Consider the following 19,158-nt stretch of genomic DNA (forward strand, 5'->3'; position numbering starts at 1 on the left):
TACTTTATTGCTGTGTGCTTTCGTAACACAGAAAAAACATGTTGTAAACAAAAGGAACGGGATTTGAATGCTTCTGTTCTGAGAGCTTTTGCAGCGCCACGTTTGTTTTGTGCTGCAGCAGCGCCCCCTGCTGTGCGCCGGGAGGAAGGAGCCCAGTTTGAATTTGCTCTGTCCCTTGAGGATGGCTGTTGCGCATGCGCACCCAGAGTAACAAGATGGCGGAGAGTGCGGAACTGAAGGTAAAGCGAGCCCCTACATTAGCTTGACAAATAGACGTTTCACGCACCGAGATTTGAATCTCCACTCGTAGCACCGGTGTTACTTGACAGTAGACGCCCGAGGAGTGACGCCGTCGGAGCTTATCGTAAGAAAACGGCAGAGCAGGAGGGAGCAGACAAACAGTTAGCAGGCTGGCTAGCTCGCTAGCATTAGCTTTGTTATTGTTTGCCGACGATCCGTTAGGCTGTCTGTGCGGCGGCTCACCTGCACATAAGGCCATATATCGCTTTTACTCAGAAACAAACCCACATTCCTGTCAGCGTTTTAAATCTAGCTACACTGTGTCTTTAGCCACCTGACATTATCAGCAGCTCACAGTGCGGACCGCAGTGTCTCTTAAAAACTGGGCTCTGTCTATTCCCTGGAATCGAAGCGCAGGTTCACTTTCATTGGCGTTACTTCTGACATATGATGGTAGTCCTCGAAATATAGTCCCTATTCACCACCTTTAGTCGGAATGTTGCCCATATTGGCGATTTTTGCTCTCAAACACCAGATAGAGTAATAAAAATACCACATTAAGTTTTCTTTCAGTCGGGTTATACCAGCATCATACTGGCGGTGCTAGCTAACTAAATCCGCGCCGTCTCTTTTCACCTTCTTCTGTTTTAATGTTTGTACTTATGAATTGTCAAAAAACAATTGTGAAACGTTTTTCTTCTGCTCCCCTGCTAGACTGATATCTGGATTACTGCCACTTCTCCTTTTCTGTCGTCAATCTGATCAACTGTGTTGTTATTACAGAGTCAATTTTCGTGTTCTACAGCTTAAAAGACATCTGACTTTAACTCTTTCAAGAGGTCAGCCCACCTATTAATTGCATCAAAAAGTACTGTATATCTCTGTGGTACACTAACACATTCTTACAGGCCAGATTTTTTAAAAAATCCTGAAGATGTTTACAGTTATCTCAAGATATCTTTTTATTGCTAAAACATATGGACATGGGCTTCATCACTGCAAGTTGGCTTTTCAGTTTTGACATTTGTGTATAATGCATTTAACCACAGTTGCCCACAAGTAAGGTCAAGAGATTAGCACAAAGAGAGTTAACATAAGAATATGAGTAGCTTTACGGTGTAATGGAACCTAATATAATACCTTATAAGGATGCTATCCTTGTGAACAGAACGTGTTCATTTTTCTTTCCCCCTGTATCACAGAGGTGTTTGTCCAATTCTGTGGTGGTTATAAGGCTTTTAATTGAAAATGTTACAATGTGCCATGTTTGTTAGTTTATTGAGAATATAGAACAAACACGATGATGTCATGTTATAGGACGTTGTTTTTATTTTCACAATCTCCTGGAACAAAAAAGTCCATCTTAAAGCATAACCAAGTCTGATACAATATCATAAGCTGCTCTGTCAAATGTTGCCAGTGTTAAATCAACAATTCTGTGATGCTGTCCCAAAATACAGTCTCTGGCATATTATATTGTGCTATTTTGGGGACACCTTATCATTTGCACCATGTGCTGATGCTTTATCAACTATGGCTTTAACAAAAGTATATCTTGAAGCAGAAATGTGCACTTTGCTTCTTGCCAACAGGCTTTCTCGACCAGAGCCATCTGAGTGGCTGTGTTTGTTTAATATTGTGTATGATGATGCTTTTAAGGTTGGTCCTTTATTGAGATTTAATTGTAGTCAGACAAAGAGCAAGGAAACAATATTCTTCTTGCTGTTTCAAGCATTTGTCAGAGATTAAAAGGGTTTTAGTAATTAAAAAATGAAGCAGAGATTCTTTGATTTAAAAAAAAAAAAATCTCTTAAAGCCTGAAGACAAAATGAGGAAACTTTTATCTTCATATGGGCTTAGGAAATTATGTTTTTACAGTTGTTATAGACTGTTTTTCCCACTTTTTGTTTTTCACCAGCAAATGGTAATGAGCCTTCGAGTTTCTGAGCTCCAAGTGTTGTTGGGGTATGCAGGACGAAATAAGCACGGGCGCAAACATGAACTTTTGACTAAAGCTCTCCACCTACTCAAGGCTGGTTGCAGTCCGGCAGTGCAGATGAAGATCAAAGAGCTCTACAGGCGGCGCTTCCCAACCAAAATGGTTTCACCAGTGGACCTTGCTCTTCCCGGTGTTCACTCAGCGTCCAGCTTGCCGACTGGACTCGCCCAGCTGGGATTTGACAGCCACGGTTCCCCGTCACCGCTGCTGCCTGTTTCTTTACTTGGGCCTAAGCATGAGCTGAGTCTGCCTCACCTCCCCTCTGCCCTGCACCCTGTACACCCTGATGTCAAGCTCCAGAGATTGCCATTCTATGATGTGCTGGATGAGCTAATTAAGCCCACCAGCCTTGGTGAGTCCACACATCGCTTCTCAGCTGTGGGTGAAGTGATAACACTTCTCTTGTGTCCATACCGAAACAGCTTTGTGTTCGCAGATATCTAAACTACGCTCAGTGAAAGTTCAGTATGAGCTGACAGTAGTGCTTATTAGTTTCTGTTGGTTTCCTCAGTGACTGTTTGCTTCTGGTTTCTTTTCACAGCTTCAGACAACAGTCAGCGGTTCCAGGAAGCATGTTATGCTTTTGCATTAACACCACAGCAAGTTCAACAGATCAGCAGCTCCATGTAAGTCAGGGCACTCCCCTTACATTCTGTCTTCTGCTGTCAGCGAGATGACAGGGAGGAAGGACTAACACTATAATACCCCTTTACAGTTTATTAGAGGACTCTAAAAGCGGATGTTGTCTGACACAGAAAGTGAAATGAGCTGTTATTAAAGTGTGTTCAGCTGTTCTGACCTGCCTCCTCTTGGTATTCTTCAGGGACATATCTGGGACCAAATGTGACTTTGCCGTTCAAGTCCAGTTAAGGTATGTCTAAATTAGTTTTCTTTAGAGCAACTGTTTTAAACCCTCTGTGTATTAGCTGCTAGATGGAAAGTGTGTCTGTTTTTATCTTCCCTGAGTTTTGAAGCAACCAGAAGTAGCAGTATCACTTGAATGATGCTTGCCTTTTTTTTTTTTTGGTTTGTTTTTAAAATTATAATTAATCTGCATATTTCATAAATGTCTTTTTAGTCTTTCTTTTTTATATTTGAACAGTAAAAAGGCAAGTTTTAACCTAATCATCTGAAATCTATTAGCTGACAGTTAGACATGATGATAAATGATGGAAACAGTGAATTACGACTGGGACTGGTCCTAATTTTTAGAACAAAGGCTTGTTTGTCTCTTTTGCTCAGCCTCCTAGTTTTTATTCCCATTGAACTTGAACTTTTTTTTTAAAAGCAATAAAACATGGAAAAATGTTTAAATGTGGACACATTGTTAGCCAACTGATCAATACAGACAAAGCACGCTATTGATTGACTCTTGATAAGAGACTCAATCAATAGTGTGCTTTGTCTAAGGTAAAGTGTGAGGCCTTACTCACACCTTACATAAGCACATTTTTTTCAGCTGAGAAAAAATACCTAATGACTTAACGAGTGATGATTGACATCCTTAAAGAAGTGCTCTCCTATATCATAGATGGAGATGGATGTACTTGACACATCTGAAATGGTAAAATATACAAGCAACCCAACCTTTTTGTGAAAGCGGTAACTTTAGAGAAACATTGCCTTGACATTTGCTCCTTTTAACATTTGCACTTATCTTCTATGTAATTTATTTCCTTCATTTTCAGATTTTGTTTATCAGAAACAAGCTGTCCCCAAGAGGATCATTTCCCCCCTAATCTGTGTGTGAAGGTCAATGGCAAGCCGTGTAATCTCCCGGTGAGTCAACACTGTTTGTTGTTTGCCTGTTTTGTCATAGTTTTGCTGTAGTGTAAGTCACTGATTTTATGTGGTGTTTTGTCTGCAGGGATATCTTCCTCCCACCAAAAATGGAGTTGAACCAAAAAGGCCCAGTCGCCCCATTAACATAACATCCCTTGTCCGACTGTCCACAACAGTCCCCAACACGATTGTGGTGTCATGGACTTCAGAAATTGGGAGGGTAAGAGCACTGGGTCAGAATATTGGAAAAAGATGTAAAAGCCCGTGTAATGTAGTGTTATCTGAAAATGTGAGCCATCAGTGTGACTTGGTTTGCTTATTATTTCTTCTTTTGTCAGAGTTTTTCCATGGCTGTGTATTTGGTAAGACAGCAGTCGTCTGCAGTGTTGTTGCAAAGACTACGGGCCAAAGGAATTAGGAACCCTGACCACTCAAGAGCTCTGAGTAAGTTGGAACTTTATTAGTAAACACATTGGACTTGGTTTGCTACTATTGCTGAGCAGGACATGTAAAATATTGTCACATTAAATTATGTCATAAAATATTTCATGTTCATTTTTGTGGCATGTTTGACTGCACATACACAACAACATGGAAGTGCAAGGATTTAAACTTAGAAAATAAAAAAGGAACTAAGTTATGACAAGGTCCCTAGGATATTCTTGAAAAAATCCCTTCGTTTCCTCCTTTTAAAAAGGCTGCTTGTTGTTCCACTGCAGTTCACACATAGAGCTTAAATTTACCTCTATCCAAAGTTTGTATTGTTTATTGTTTGTGGAGTTCTTCAGATAATCCCAGAGCGATGGTTTGCTTTGAATAAGTTGCACTTGGTGTGTTTCATACTCGGTTTATAGATAAATGTTAGCTAAATTTGAAGGAGTTTGGGGGTCCTGACTCCCCCACTATACTGCACACTTGAAAAAGAAAGTTGTAATGTGTATTTACCTTTTGTGTTTTGCTTCCTCTCACAGTCAAAGAGAAACTGACAGCTGATCCAGAGAGTGAGATCGCTACCACCAGTCTACGGGTCTCCCTCCTGTGTCCTGTAAATATTATTCACCATTACTATGCATTATTTTACTTACTTGTGAGAAGTTGGTTACCTTTAGTGAAAATTTCAGATTCAGGGATGAGAATTTTCCGCGGATCCGCGGAATTCCGAGTTTTTTTCCGCCGAAAGTATAGTTTTTGTGAATCGTGTAAATCCGTTGAGAAAATTGTAGGGGGGTAGGCAAGCGGCCGGCCGGCCGACGCGTCGCGAGCCGAGACTTGTGATGGCCGCCCACCGTGATGGCCATCCCGCTGCCGACATCTTTCGGCAACGTGCTTTGCAACGCGGGGGGGAGATTTTCAGAGTTTTTTTCCATTTGTCATTCTCATCCCTGCAGATTCCAAGAATTGTATTTTATTGTGCATAGAGGCAAAAAGCACAACAATATGAAGAAGATATGTGGTGATAAGGGACTGTGGGTCCAAGGTTTCTCTGTCTAGTTCATACTGTATTCATTGTTGCTTTGTTCTGCCATGTCTATCATAAAAATAAGTGGAATTTTATGCAGTCCTGAGAAGTGACATGTCTTGTGTGTCCTTTGTGTTAAAGCTGGGGAAGATGAGACTGACAATCCCTTGCAGAGCAATGACATGCTCACATCTTCAGTGCTTCGATGCTACACTTTATATCCAAATGAATGAAAAAAAGCCAACCTGGGTGTGTCCAGTCTGTGACAAGAAGGCACCATATGAGCACCTTATTATTGATGGGTAATTATGACACTGATTTATATCTACATATATTTATATATGTGTCTAGTGTGTTCAAGATGTCACTGTAGATATATGTAATGTTTCCATAAAGTGAAATGAGTAGTGAACCACCACTACTTACTGTAGCTCAAGCACACAGCTCACTTAGGACTCTGCTCAAACACTGTAATACTCCTCTACACGCATGGCCAAGTTATACGATTGTAATAATTCAGATATCCATGGTCGATCTGGTAACCTATTCTGACGAAGAATGACTGGGAAGTCCCACCCCGCAAGCTAACAGGATTAGTTTGTTATGTATGAAACCCTGGGTTTTCCAAATCCTTGTAGTGAGACAGTCATCAGTGCTGCAGGTTGAAATGGTTTGCCATTTTCACAGGTTGTTTATGGAAATCCTAAATAGCTGTTCTGACTGTGATGAGATCCAGTTCAAAGAAGATGGAAGCTGGGCCCCTATGAGGTCAAAGAAGGAGGTGCAGGAGGTGTCTGCTTCCTACAATGGTGTAGACAGCGGTATGTAGCTTGCAGATTGCAGTTTTTCAAGTCTACTGGTCAGTATCGTCTTTGGGCACAGTGTGAGTTTACCGTTTCTTTGTAGATTTGTCTCGAACAGAAACACACGAGCATAAACGGGGATCATCTAATGACAACAGCAAGAACGTCGATGTGATTGATCTGACACTGGATAGCTCCTCAGAGGACGAGCTAGATGATGAGCCACCTCCTAAAAGAGCCTGTCCCTCACTGTCACCTGTGTCTCCACCTGCAAACAAGGGGTAAGCCTCCAAACCATGAATCTGGAAGCAAGACACCCATAAACAGTTGTATTTTTGGGATGTTTGTGCTCAGATCTGTCAAGTTACTTCTTTTGTCCCTAATCTCATGTACCATTGTTTCCTGTCAGAGTACTGAACCTGCACAGCCAGGCCTCACCTGTGTCCAGAGCTCCCAGCATGCCCCCTGTGGAGACCAGCTACATTCCTCCCCCTCCACCTCTTATCCAGGACTACCGCCACTATTATCACACAACTAGTGACCTGCCAGGTAGACCTGTCACTTACCCTAAAAAATTGGGTTTAGTATTTTTAATTGCTTTAATACAACTATGGTTTGGCCATATGCATGTTAAAGATGCTATTCATCATAGTATTCTTTCATTCTGCCCACATACCTGTGAATACATCAGTAGGGCAACTACACTGAAAGAAATACATAATACTTATTGTGCAGAAACACATTCTAAAGTTCAGCCAAAGCTAATCCGATGCTTCACCAATCTGAAGTAGACAAATGAATTAGTGCTGTATCAAAGTACACGCTTTGCAGCACAAAATTCTCTCTTTGTGTCTCTGAAGTGATGTGTTGTGATAGTTGTACATTTTGGGTTTTTTGCTGGGACAAAACACCAGCATGTATCACTGGTTACCATCACTCCCTGTATGCTTTAGCTTTATTTTAGCATAAGAAGAGATGTGGCATTGAAACAGGGCTGTCACATTAGGAGGGGATCACTTTACTGCTTGTGTGGACAGTAGGAATGATTACAGCAATTTGTCCTTCATTTAGAAGACTTAAGTCATGCAGGTGTTGTATTAAGACAGACTTAACAAAATCTAAACAAACCAACCTGTAAGTATGGATGCTTATTGCATATCAAAGGACCAGTGTGTAGGATTGATGGTGATCTATTAACAGAAATGGAACACTGGATTTCATAATTGTGTTTTCTGTCACTATGAATCGTTGTGTTTTCATTAAAATGAGTTTTTTTAAATCTACAGAGGGAGCAGGTCCTCTTCTAAGGAGCCCGGCAAGTTGCACCACCATGTTTCGACAGTAGCCCAGAAAAGACGAGCCAAACGCTAGAGAGGGCAATGCACATTTTTTATGTAGAAGTGACATGAGGTTCTTCTCAAGGATGTGCGACAGGAGGATATTCATTTGGCTGCAGTCTGCAATCTCAACACTAGATGCCACTAAAGCCAACACACTGGTCCTTTAAATCTGTTTGTAACTATATGTTATGTTCTGTATGTTCACAAAGAAGTAACTGGACTCTTCTTCCTTTTCTTACAGATCTAAATTTCTTCTCCTTCCTCCAAGGTGAAAATCAGGTATGGTAACGACAACGCCTTGAGTCTTATTCTCCAAGTATGTTATCCTACCACTATGATTCCACCTATGTAGAGTTTCTGGCAAGAGTTTCCTTTAAAGAATTACTAACAGAGCTTCTGTAGAAAAATATTTTCCCCAAAAAAAGTTTTACTCGTCATGGTTGTGCCTCGCAACAAGCACCATCTGCATGTCATTACAACTGCAGCCCTTGATGAGATGAATCTACATATGGCACTGATGTTGCTAAGTCATCCAGTGATGGCTGCGTGACTCTAAAATTACATTTATTTCTGCATTTTTGCTGTAGGTGATTGGTACTTAATTGTTTTGATGTACATTTAATGAATCATCAAAGTGCAGTCTGAACAGTGCACATTTGCTTTGATGAATACTTCTGCTATTACAGATATTCAGCACCACTAACTTCTCACAAAGTTTTTTTTTTTTCTCAGCTAGGATCTTTGCTAAAGAGCTTTGTGAATATGAATTATTTGGCCAAAGCCTTTCAATTAAGATTCACGACTTATTTTTAAGAGACTGATGTGATCCTTGCTTGTTTTGTTTCTACTCTTAAGACGTTCATCGCTTTGGATAAAAGCGTCTGCTAAATGAAATTGTAGAACCGTAGATTCTCCAAACTCAGCCAGTTGCTTGTACTGTTAGTCTGATGTTAGGTGACTACAGCTCTAAACTTGCAGGCAGCACCAATGAGCTACATCATGCTGCTGTACAGTATGTTTGGATGTTGACTAACAGTCACACTTCTCTGTCCTGTCAGCATTACAACATGGTGATGGCTGCAGCAGCGGCTGCATCGGCTTCCGCCTCAGAGGACCACGACCTGCTCCTCAACCGTTTCCTGCCCTACGGCTCCTCTCAGATGTTGCGGGAGCAGCCAGGCACCCCTGGGAGCATCTCACTGGCAGCAACCAATGGAGGCAGCAACAGCGGCAGCACCAGTAGTTTGGTGTCTTCCAGCAGTCTTCGGGACCGCGACAAAGACAGAGACAGGGACAGCCACGCCATTTCAGGATTGTCCAGGTCCTCAGTGGAAGCTGCAGCAGCAGCCATTTATGGCTCCATATCTGACGTTATCTCTCTTGACTAGATCCACACAGAACTGGAAAGCAAGGGAGACCTCGAGAACAGGAGTTCTTTGTAAATAAGGAAGAGGAAGATGAAAGAATAAAGTGCTATGTACAGAGAGGAAAATCTATTTTCAATTTTACTTATCATATGTATATAAACTTAGGACGCTTCTTGTCCAGTGAGTTACTTCAGTTGATATTTTTCTGTGAATACTGAAGACTTTTTCACACCTCTTCATGTGGTCCTTTGATTATATTGTACCTTTTGTACCTGGTTTTTACAGTTTTGTTTCAATATTTCATGTCAATGGCATTATTTCAGTATACATGCACAGACCCCAATGAAGTGACACCTTATGGAACATGAAATTTAGAATATAAAGAAAATGGGCATTGCTATCAATGTACAAAAGGCAAGTCACAGCAAAACAGAATGTGTAACACTTTCTTTATTTTCTAAATGGTATCATTTCTGTCAGAATGTTTTGACAGCAGAAAGATCTGGCCATTTTTGCCATCACTGTAGTTTTTTTTTCTGTAAGAAATTCATGCTGTGGTCATTGTTTTCAAGGAATTATTTATGATGTAAGTTATGTTGGATGTGTGCTGTTTTTTTGTTTTTGTTTTTTAAGAAGCATTCCCTATGCCTCTAGGAACAGTTGCCACTAGAAATGCAAAAGCAAACGCTAGATCCTTCTGTTGTCATAACTACACTCTTTCCTTCTCGTAAATATGAACAATATTGTACCTAGAATGCATAGAAATTGGGAGTAAGTCAGTATTGTAAGATCAGGCTTTCATTCGGTGTGTGAATGAAGGGCGCTGGTCCAACAAGCACCAACAATTGGACCTGAACGTAAATCTAAGATTTGCAATTGTGTGTTTTTCTCTTAAAGTATAGCTGTTTTGTTTTGCATATTACTCTTAAAAACGTACATGGGAAGCTACAAAGAAGTGGCCAGTTGACAATGACAAATTTCTGCTCCACTTGCAAGACAAGGCTAGTTTCTGGTCTACTTGAAGTTAGTTGTTTGATTGAAAGGCTTAAAACTATTCACTGAGTGCAAGTGGATTAATTACATTTCATTATGTCTTTATGTTTGATTTTAACACACACTTGCTTTTTTTCTTTTAACATAAAGTCTGTGTGGAGCAGTGAAGCGTCACAGTTCACACCTAGTAGTTTCCAGCTTTGTATGTCTCTGCAAAATACATGAAAGCTCACCTGTTTGAATGCGATGCTGTTCCTTAGTGAAGCCACAGGACGCAAAGCCTTTTTTGTGGTGTTTAGTGTATTTGCAACAGCCTTTAAGATAACTGTGATAGCTTAGTCTTTGAGTGAATCACAACACGCATTTTGGCCCAGAAGTTGAAAACCATTGAAGTTATTATAGATGCCTCCCCTCCCTTTATTTTTTGACTTGTGCTTACAATTAGGATTATTTATTATCATATATATTTTCAGCATTTGTTTGATTTGTGGATATGCATTGCTGTCATTGTATGTGATATTTCTTTTGTAATTATATAATTAATGCTATTTAAAGACGTCATTGTTGCTTGACACGCATTGTAACATTTTCTGTTTCTGTCCCGTTTTGCTATCAGATGATGTCAATAACTCAGTAGAAGCTTTGATCATTTTGAACGGCTACAAGGTCTACTGTGCTGTTTGATATTTGTAAGAATTAAACCGATACAAGAAAGTTCATCTTTGTAGTTGGTCTGAGGACGGTCCCGTTTCGGCTCCATGTGTCACTCTGTTACGAGATGCGGCAAAGAAAATTAAACAGATTATGTTTGTGAATGTTCACCAAAATAAAACATCAGAATTTGACTCAGCTTTGTAGTAAACTACAGAAGTGAGTAAACCCTTAAGCAATATCACGTCTTTTGATTCAAAGTTGAGTCTTGTCTCAATAACTGCATTATTTCTAAGATGACGAGTGGAGTGTTTTGTCTTATGAACAAATAAGACAACAAACACTTTAAAAAGAGTAAATAGAAATACAGGCTCCAAAGTAGAAACTCTGGATTGAGGCTAAATTTAGATGTAATTTCCAACTGACCTAATTGCATGAACAGAGTTATAAAATGGCCTATGAATAGCAGAACTTTCTCAGTCTTGGACCTATGGATTGTGTCTGGATTGTGGTTCCACATGTGAAGAAAACTAAAAAATCTGACTGTAAGACTTTACAAAGATGGAGAAGGACAAAGGAAGATTGATGACCAGCTAAAAATCAATCACATACTTGTCATCAGTAATCAGAACCGCAGTGGCTGTCCTCCTAAAACTATTTTTACTTTTACAGTTTACCCCTGAAAAACAGACAACCCTGTGATTTTAAGTGGATATCAGAGTTTCGGCGACAGCTCAGACAGTCACACAACATCAGCCATCTATTAACAGCATCCAAGAAATCAGCCCCTGTTTGCTCTTCAGCACCAAACTACAACATTAAACTTTACTAATTTACATGAAAAAAAAAGCCTGATCAATATTGAACCTTATTTTTATTTTTTCTGTTAAAAAATTTTGCCACCCTTGTATATATTGTAAATGGAACTGCTGTAACAATGTAAATTTCCCCTGGAGTGGGGAGAAATAAAGAACTTTATCTTATCTTATCTTAACTAATTAAAGATCTACTGACTTTTGTTTGACTGAGTTCCTGCTGTGGGACCTGAACAAAATAAGAAAACTAAAAACTTTACTGTTTGTAATTTTACAAAAGAGGAAAAAAAGACCACAGTTTAACCTAGAAATAATGCAATTACTGCAAGGTAATGCAATTTTGAATAATTTTGCATGTAGTTGACGCTGCACGGGGGCTGTACATTACATTGAATATAAAGCATTTAGGCAATTAAGTAAAATCAAGAGTTGAAATATGTCTACACAATAATATTGGCAGTGAATGGAGGTTTTGAAACATAAGCAAGTAGAAGTGGCAATTCTGCATACGGAAATGCGGTACTTTTAATTTGAAAAATGATTTACCTTTTTTAGTGTGTGTAGAGGGGTGGGGCTGGGAGACTTAGAAAAACCCGGCATTTCTAAATTACTCAGTCTTTAGGACATCTGTTCAACAGATGACCGTCATCAACACACTTGTGTCCAAAACAAAGAAACGAAATCCAGTTCAGAGGAGATTAGCAAAACTGGTTGTTTTTAATTTTAAAATTGCTTCACTGCTTCATGTTTAGCCAGGAAACTATTTTTCTAATGCATACCATTAAGAAAAACTCCACCAGAAGACAGCGCGGTGTAAGGTAAACGAGCCACGCATGGGAAAACGTTGTTATTTTTAATTTTATCGTGATATTCACAGGATGTTTGACCGGATTTGACTCTGTGGCTGTATCTTTTGTCGCGGGATCCTTGCGTCACCGCGTTGGTCATGACGTTATTAGAGAGCGGCGCCGTTGCACACTGTAATGGGAGCTGGCGATTTTTCCCATATTTTGATAGTTTAATCCGTGAATGGCGCCGAAACAGGACCCGAAACCTAAATTTCAAGAAGGTAACAAGTCGCCCGTTTCATTTCCCTCTAAATGTGTGGCTGCTGGGACTGCCGGAGCCGCTGGAAAGCTCCAAAATGTTCGCTGCTCGAAATAAACACTGCTGCCGCCGAAAAGCTAGCGTCGTTAGCTTTCATTGTTGTACCTCTGAGCACAAAACAGGTCTTCGTCGATTTTATTCGTCGCTTTAGTTGTGTATTCGGGTTTGTCTTTGTTTCACAATAAAGTGTTGGTAACTAGAAAGCATAAGACTTTAGTTTTAGGCATTTTCCAGCCAAGTGAAACCAGCAGCTTCATTCATGCAGCGTTAGCTCCGGATGAATTCACCGCCCACCTCTGTTCTCTCTGAGCTAACCGTTAGCTAGTGAGGCTAACGTACCGTTTTGTCACTGCCTGCCATTGTCACATCAGATGTTTCTGCAACTTTCTTTACGGTGTGTTCACTCTGTATTGAAGGTAGATGGCAGGACTAAATCAATTTTGCTCTATAGTCAAGTATGGTCACTTTTTGTAATTATCACTTAATCAGTATGCAACTTTTAATTCTGACATTTATTAAATTAAGTAAAAAACAACGTTTTCTTGTAAAATATTGTTGAGTAGGAGTATTAAACAGAAGAAAATAGTAAATTTAGTGCCCTTTAAAGTGTATTTAAACCATTCATAAGATTAGTTCTTGTTGAGTATGTGTGATTATAAGCCCAGACATGCACTTGTGTGCAAGCAGTTTAGCTAGCTTCAAAGTTTTGCTTTGTTGTACATGAACTACTGGCATGCTGATTTTAATTGACCGACACTCTGTTCAGGTGAAAGAGTGCTGTGTTTTCATGGGCCATTGCTCTACGAAGCTAAGGTAGGCCGCCTTAGTTAGCCTCTCTCTCTGATCATGTGTTCCTCTTCTGTATCTGGTGTGTTGTTGTTTTTTTGACAATGAATCTTGCCTCTTTTTGCAGTGTGTTAAGATAAACATAAAGGACAAACAAATCAAATACTTTATTCATTACAGCGGCTGGAATAAGAAGTAAGTTTTTGACTCTGGTCAGTCATGATCAAGATTTGTACAGTTAAGATTTTACAAGTGCTTGAACTCTTCCCGTTTTCTGTCTTCCAGTTGGGACGAATGGGTTCCTGAAAGCAGAGTGCTTAAGTATGTGGACAGTAATCTGCAGAAACAGAAAGAGCTTCAGAGGGCCAATCAGTAAGTCTATATTTTTTATAGTACTTTTTACTAAGAGATGAGAAGCTGTAACTAGTAATACTGAGGGAAATTTTTGTGCAAGATATTCGTCTGGGAAAAAAAACACAAGACAAAACAAGAGTAAATGCAGTGTGGAATAGAATAGCAATGAGATGGAAGTACAGTACATTAGTAAAGATAAAAATAAGTAAGCTAAAATAAAACTAGAATGGAAAAGTGATAAGTAATACTGACAATGATGCTGACCTGACTGTTTTTTTTTTTAACTTCCTCTACGTGTTCCTTATTAGAAAGATCCAGAGACACATTCATCATCATCATCACAGTCTAATTTCTGTACTTTTTAAAGTTATTTTTTTTTGCCTTTTTACGGCAGTGAAGACAGACAGGAAGCAGGGAGAAGAGTGGGGGGCGGAGACATGCAGCAAAGGGCCGCAAACAGGGAATCGAACTCGGGCCGCTGCGTCGGGGACCAGCCCCTGTACATGGGTCACCCACTTAACCCGTTGACCTATACGGACACCCATTTCTGTAGTTTTTATAAAGTTATTTTTTTGGGGTATTTCACCTTTTATTGATAGGAGAGACAGTATAGAGAGAGGAGTAATTCAGAAAGGAAAGTATGTCCAGCCAGCTAGCCATTAATTGAACAGAAGGTCCTCTGTTTAGGACACATATGACCAAACAGTGCCCTAACCACTTTGCTATCTGGTCGCCCATCGTCATCTAATGTCAGTAGAACATATTGTACTACACAGTAAACGTGTTTTAGTATTTAAACTCTTTAGACATGTATTGAGAATGCCACAAGACCAAAGTACAGATGCTACTTTTCCAAAACCCTCCAGTTTATTAAACTCACCGTAGCTTGTGTTCTGAAACCTTCTAAAAACCGCCCGACTGACTTCAGTATAAATGATGAACTGTTTTGTTTTCTTAATTTAGAGACCATTATGTAGAAGGAAGAATGAGGGGAGCTGCACCGAATAAGAAGTTACCTGCTGCATCGCAGAAGAACGATGTGTGAGTACATGTCTTCTTTCTCAGTCATCTGCTGTGATGCATTCTGTCATTTAAAGTTACTTAAACGCTTATATTTTTTTCTTTTGTAGGAAAACCAAAAAGAACAAACAGAAGAGTGAGTATATTATGCTGTGTTTTTACACAATATAACATATTAAAATTGATGAATTTAATTCTTTTTAATTATCACTGCATTTTTTGTGTCTCTATAATTAGTATGATAGAAGCTGGAAGTTGTTAAGAAACACAGTCAAGGGTTTTTGTCTTCATACAGCTCCTGGAGCAGGAGAAGGAACTAGTTCAGGGGGAGACCCAACTCACCCGCCACGTAAAAAGAGAGCACGTGTTGACCCAACTGTGGAAAGTGTAAGTTTGTAAATCAACTGAGCTGCTTTTAGCAAAGGACCTTAGTGTGAAATATTTCTAAGCTGCTGAGAAACTACAGCTAACTCACAGGTTTCTGAAATGTTTCTGAGCCTCGGTTAACTGCATAAACATTATGGCAAAAAAAAAAATTATCGTGACTATTTTTCTCAAATGTGTTCCTGTTTGATTAGGAGGAAACCTTCATAAATCGAGTGGAGGTTAAAGTGAAAATCCCTGAGGAGCTGAAACCATGGCTTGTTGATGACTGGGACCTGATTACACGGCAAAAACAGGTTAGTTGTCCATGAATTTCACTTATTGTTCACAGCCTTCGTGTCCTTATTATTGCCACATCTATTTATACTATAACATTGCCACAGTTATTCATTCGTGTGTTTCTCTTTGTTGGTTTTCTGTCTGTCTTCAGCTTTTCCACCTACCTGCCAAAAAGAATGTTGATGCAGTCCTTGAAGATTATGCAAACTACAAGAAATCAAGAGGAAACTCTGACAGCAAGTAAAAACTGTTATTTGTTATCATGTCACTTGTTTACAAAAGAAAAGCAAAAAAACTAAACAAATGACAAATTTGTTATGAATATCTGTTCCCAGCATGTGTTGACTTTCTCTCTTCTCTGATCAGGGAGTTTGCTGTAAACGAGGTGGTTGCTGGTATCCGGGAATATTTCAATGTTATGCTGGGGACACAACTTCTCTACAAATTTGAGAGGCCTCAGTACGCAGACATCCTGGCCAACCATCCGGATACATCTATGTCTCAAATCTACGGCGCCCCTCACCTACTCAGACTCTTTGGTAAGAACAGTTACACAGCATCACGCTGTTTCAGTGTTGTATACAAATTAGTGGTGGCTGATGAAGCGTCTGTAGATGCCAAAACATAGGGTGGCAAATATGACCTAATCTCAGACTTGGTATTAAAACTTGTAAAAATAAAATTGCACTTAATTTCTGTGACACATTTTTGTATTTTGATATATGGTGAGGTTGGGGTATTAATATTAGATTTTGTGTTAGTCAAGATTGTGTGACATTCTTCAGGAATTATTATTAGTATAATTTTTTGTCAGGAAAGCTCCATCCTATTGCATTTCTTAAAAAGCTAATTCATTAGATTGATCATTCATATGAAAATAATATATAGTAGCTTTTTGAAAAGTCGGCCTCAAAAGTGTGCAGGGCTCTTTGAGAAGATGAAATCCAGACCAAAATGTGTATGTTGTAAAACATACACGTTCAGTCAGAAAAACTGAACGTTAACACGGAACAGTTTTAGTGTGAAACTCCAGTTTTGGGAACAGACTTCTGACTCTTGAGACAAAGACCAATAATTTCTCTTCTTGCCTTCACGCTTATACTAGTGGTGTTCAGAGGCGTTATGTTAGAGAGTTGTCTGTGCATCTTTGTGCCCAAATGGGCCCAATTGTCTCAGGAATGCCTTAAAATAGCCTGTAAATTACGACAACTTCTACTTTTCCCCTTTGTTTTGATTTAAAAAAGTACGTTCTGAAAATGGTCACATTTAATGAATTATCTTTTTACAAAACATGGTCATCCTGAAATTTCTTAAGAAAAACAAGTTCAATTTCAACAATATTATGCCTCAGTTGATCATGGACACGTACATTGCAACTGACAGATCACAGGGTGTCTACAAAGGCACAAAACATTTGGTCACAGGTATCTGGAACTGAACAATCTCATATTTAACTTTGTGATCAAAACAACATTGTCAAGATCTAGAAGTTATTTAAAATTTACAGTTTTATAAATTTACGGTTAATGTCTTCTCTGAAATTTCTACCCTTTGCAAAGTCGTCTTGCGGGCTGAAATGGACCATCTGGCGGGCCGGTTTTGGCCCGCAGGCTGTATTTTTGATACCCCTGCATGAAAGGAATTTCTTTAAATTTGACAAACGTCCACTTAGACTCAACAATGAACGGATTAGAATTTAGTGGTCACAGGCCAGTATGACACTACAAAACACATTTTTGGCCACAACCCAATGAACTAATTATGTGAAAGTTTCACACAAGTGTCTAATGGGATAAAATGAAGTGATGGCATTTAATATTAAAAGGTCAACTTTATTGTGATGACGTTATGTTCTGGAAAACATATTTCTGTTAATTTTTCATAACTCAAGAACAGAAGTGGACATTGTGAGCATATTTCATGTTTGACTGGATGCTGATTTGGTGGAACTAAACTTGGATGCCCACGTTTTGACAACGTATTACTATGGATGGAGCTACATTTTTAAATACTAGAGGACCAATCAAATATGTTAACAGTTGTGCTATCGGTACTTTAAATCTGAAGAACTTCATCTCGCACATTCTATCATCACCTCATCTACCACCATAAGACATTATTCTAGGATACATTTTAGTGTTTTGAAATGATTTGCTCAGAAGACTGCTTTCTTTTACTGTGAATAATTATTCTCTCTATTTTACATTTCAGTTATCATATTATAGTAAATTATAGTGATTTGTTCAAAACAATATTGTTGCAGAGTGCTGCTCAAGAATGTAAATTTATATACAGTACATATGAGAAAAGAAAGCAAATCTGTCCTGAATTTTATTTTATTTTGCTGTTGGGACAATAAGCAGTATCTGTAAGGGTAGTAATACCGTACCATCCCTATATATTACAATATGAGTCTGTAAAAAGCTTTAGTTAACCCTTTGATGCACAACATGGGTCAAAAGTGACCCAAATCCAATGGAAAATGGGTATCTCCTGACCCATGCTACGCATCAAAGGGTTAAGGAAAAAGAGTTCACATGGTGCATAAAATTCTATCATTGTTTGGTTTTAAAAGTGAGAATCGGAGCCATGCTGGCATACACTCCTCTGGATGAGAAGAGCCTTGCACTGCTGCTCAGTTATCTACAAGACTTCCTCAAGTGAGTATTCATGAACTTTTAAACGGTCTCATCGCGATTAATCCACAGCAGAAGTGAACACAATGCTGCTTCATTCCAGGTACCTTGTAAAGAACTCTGCATCGCTCTTCAATGCCAGCGACTATGAAGTTGCCCCTCCAGAGTACCACCGCAAGGCAGTTTAAGGTTTCCCATTCTAGGATCTGAAGCCCTTGTGTGTTGAGGTTTGGAGATGACTTTCTTTGAGAGGATGTGATTTCACAGAAACGCCTTTGGAAAATGGATTGTGCGAGATCTGTTGATTTATTAAGGAAGAATCCAAGCAAGATGTCACACTAATCCCTGGACAAATTCGTTTTCTTTCATGTGGAAAGCTGCTGAGTACGCTCTTCCTGTATTGGTATGTTTTTGAGTACCACTTTTTAGTTTCTATATTTTTTTTGTTTGATGTTTACCAACATCATCTGAAAAAAAAGGATTTAATCATGGTTATTTTTTTGTTTCCTGTTCTGATTCAGATGCTGGCTAAATTTGTCTTGTAGGCTGTCATCATTTTCTAATAAAAGTCTTTCATTCTTTAGCTGTTGGTTTGTTTCTGTTTTAAAACCACCGTAGACCGTATTATCCAATTATTCATCTGCAGGAGATGAAGTTGCTCTTTGCTGTTATTGCCGATATGCTTAAACAATTTTAAGTTTCTATTTTTCTAAATTCTTAATGGAAAATGCAATGGATTTAATCAAAAGTATATTTTGCGCAAAATACAAGTTGTGTTTTGTAGCACTTCATTTGAACTTTTTCTAAACCTTAAAACTCATGATTTAAACTGGAATGCAAACATGTGCATTTCTGTCTTTGTATCTTTATGTCACTTGAGTTGATGCTTTTTGAACCATTACTATTGTAATATCTTACATTTATTCTATTCATTTATGATAATTGACTAGTGGTAACTATGTTGGCTTAATTCAGCAAATGCAATCTCCCTGAATGCCAGAATTTACAGAACAGCTCAGTGTTCATTTCTTAAAAATGACTAAATGGAAAAAGAAGTTGTGAGGAGGCATGTACTGCTTTACTTTTCACAATTTAGAGACCTCATTTGATATTCTTAGCAATTTTTTAAATTAAAACATTCAA

At 38.9% G+C, this 19,158-nt stretch overlaps 2 protein-coding genes across 4 annotated transcripts; both read left to right on the plus strand.

Annotated features, from left to right (window-relative positions):
• The first annotated feature begins 118 nt into the window (after window positions 1-118).
• On the plus strand, window positions 119-10,700 carry pias1b (protein inhibitor of activated STAT, 1b). 3 transcript variants are annotated; one of them, XM_023277220.3, is made up of 14 exons: window positions 119-239; window positions 2,159-2,591; window positions 2,781-2,865; window positions 3,063-3,110; window positions 3,928-4,018; window positions 4,107-4,241; window positions 4,360-4,465; window positions 4,993-5,066; window positions 5,622-5,782; window positions 6,168-6,301; window positions 6,387-6,564; window positions 6,693-6,832; window positions 7,865-7,902; window positions 8,682-10,700. In XM_023277220.3, exons 1-14 carry the CDS (start codon window positions 195-197, stop codon window positions 9,009-9,011), a joined length of 1,998 nt encoding a protein of 665 aa, XP_023132988.1. In that variant the 5' UTR covers window positions 119-194; the 3' UTR covers window positions 9,012-10,700. The 3 variants fall into 3 exon arrangements, with proteins under 3 accessions (XP_023132988.1, XP_035807316.1, XP_035807314.1); XM_035951421.2 differs by having other exon boundaries at window positions 204-239; window positions 2,273-2,591; XM_035951423.2 differs by lacking the exons at window positions 7,865-7,902; window positions 8,682-10,700 and adding an exon at window positions 7,570-7,851.
• Window positions 10,701-12,370: 1,670 nt separating this feature from the next.
• On the plus strand, window positions 12,371-18,598 carry morf4l1 (mortality factor 4 like 1). The gene is made up of 12 exons (XM_023277221.3): window positions 12,371-12,518; window positions 13,323-13,369; window positions 13,470-13,537; window positions 13,628-13,714; window positions 14,660-14,737; window positions 14,827-14,852; window positions 15,012-15,103; window positions 15,295-15,396; window positions 15,531-15,619; window positions 15,746-15,918; window positions 17,955-18,039; window positions 18,119-18,598. The coding sequence occupies exons 1-12, from the start codon at window positions 12,479-12,481 to the stop codon at window positions 18,201-18,203; spliced, it is 972 nt and encodes a 323-aa protein (XP_023132989.1). The 5' UTR covers window positions 12,371-12,478; the 3' UTR covers window positions 18,204-18,598.
• The last annotated feature ends 560 nt before the right edge of the window (window positions 18,599-19,158 follow it).

Source organism: Amphiprion ocellaris, chromosome 3, assembly GCF_022539595.1.
Source record: "Amphiprion ocellaris isolate individual 3 ecotype Okinawa chromosome 3, ASM2253959v1, whole genome shotgun sequence".
Taxonomy (NCBI): domain Eukaryota; kingdom Metazoa; phylum Chordata; class Actinopteri; family Pomacentridae; genus Amphiprion; species Amphiprion ocellaris.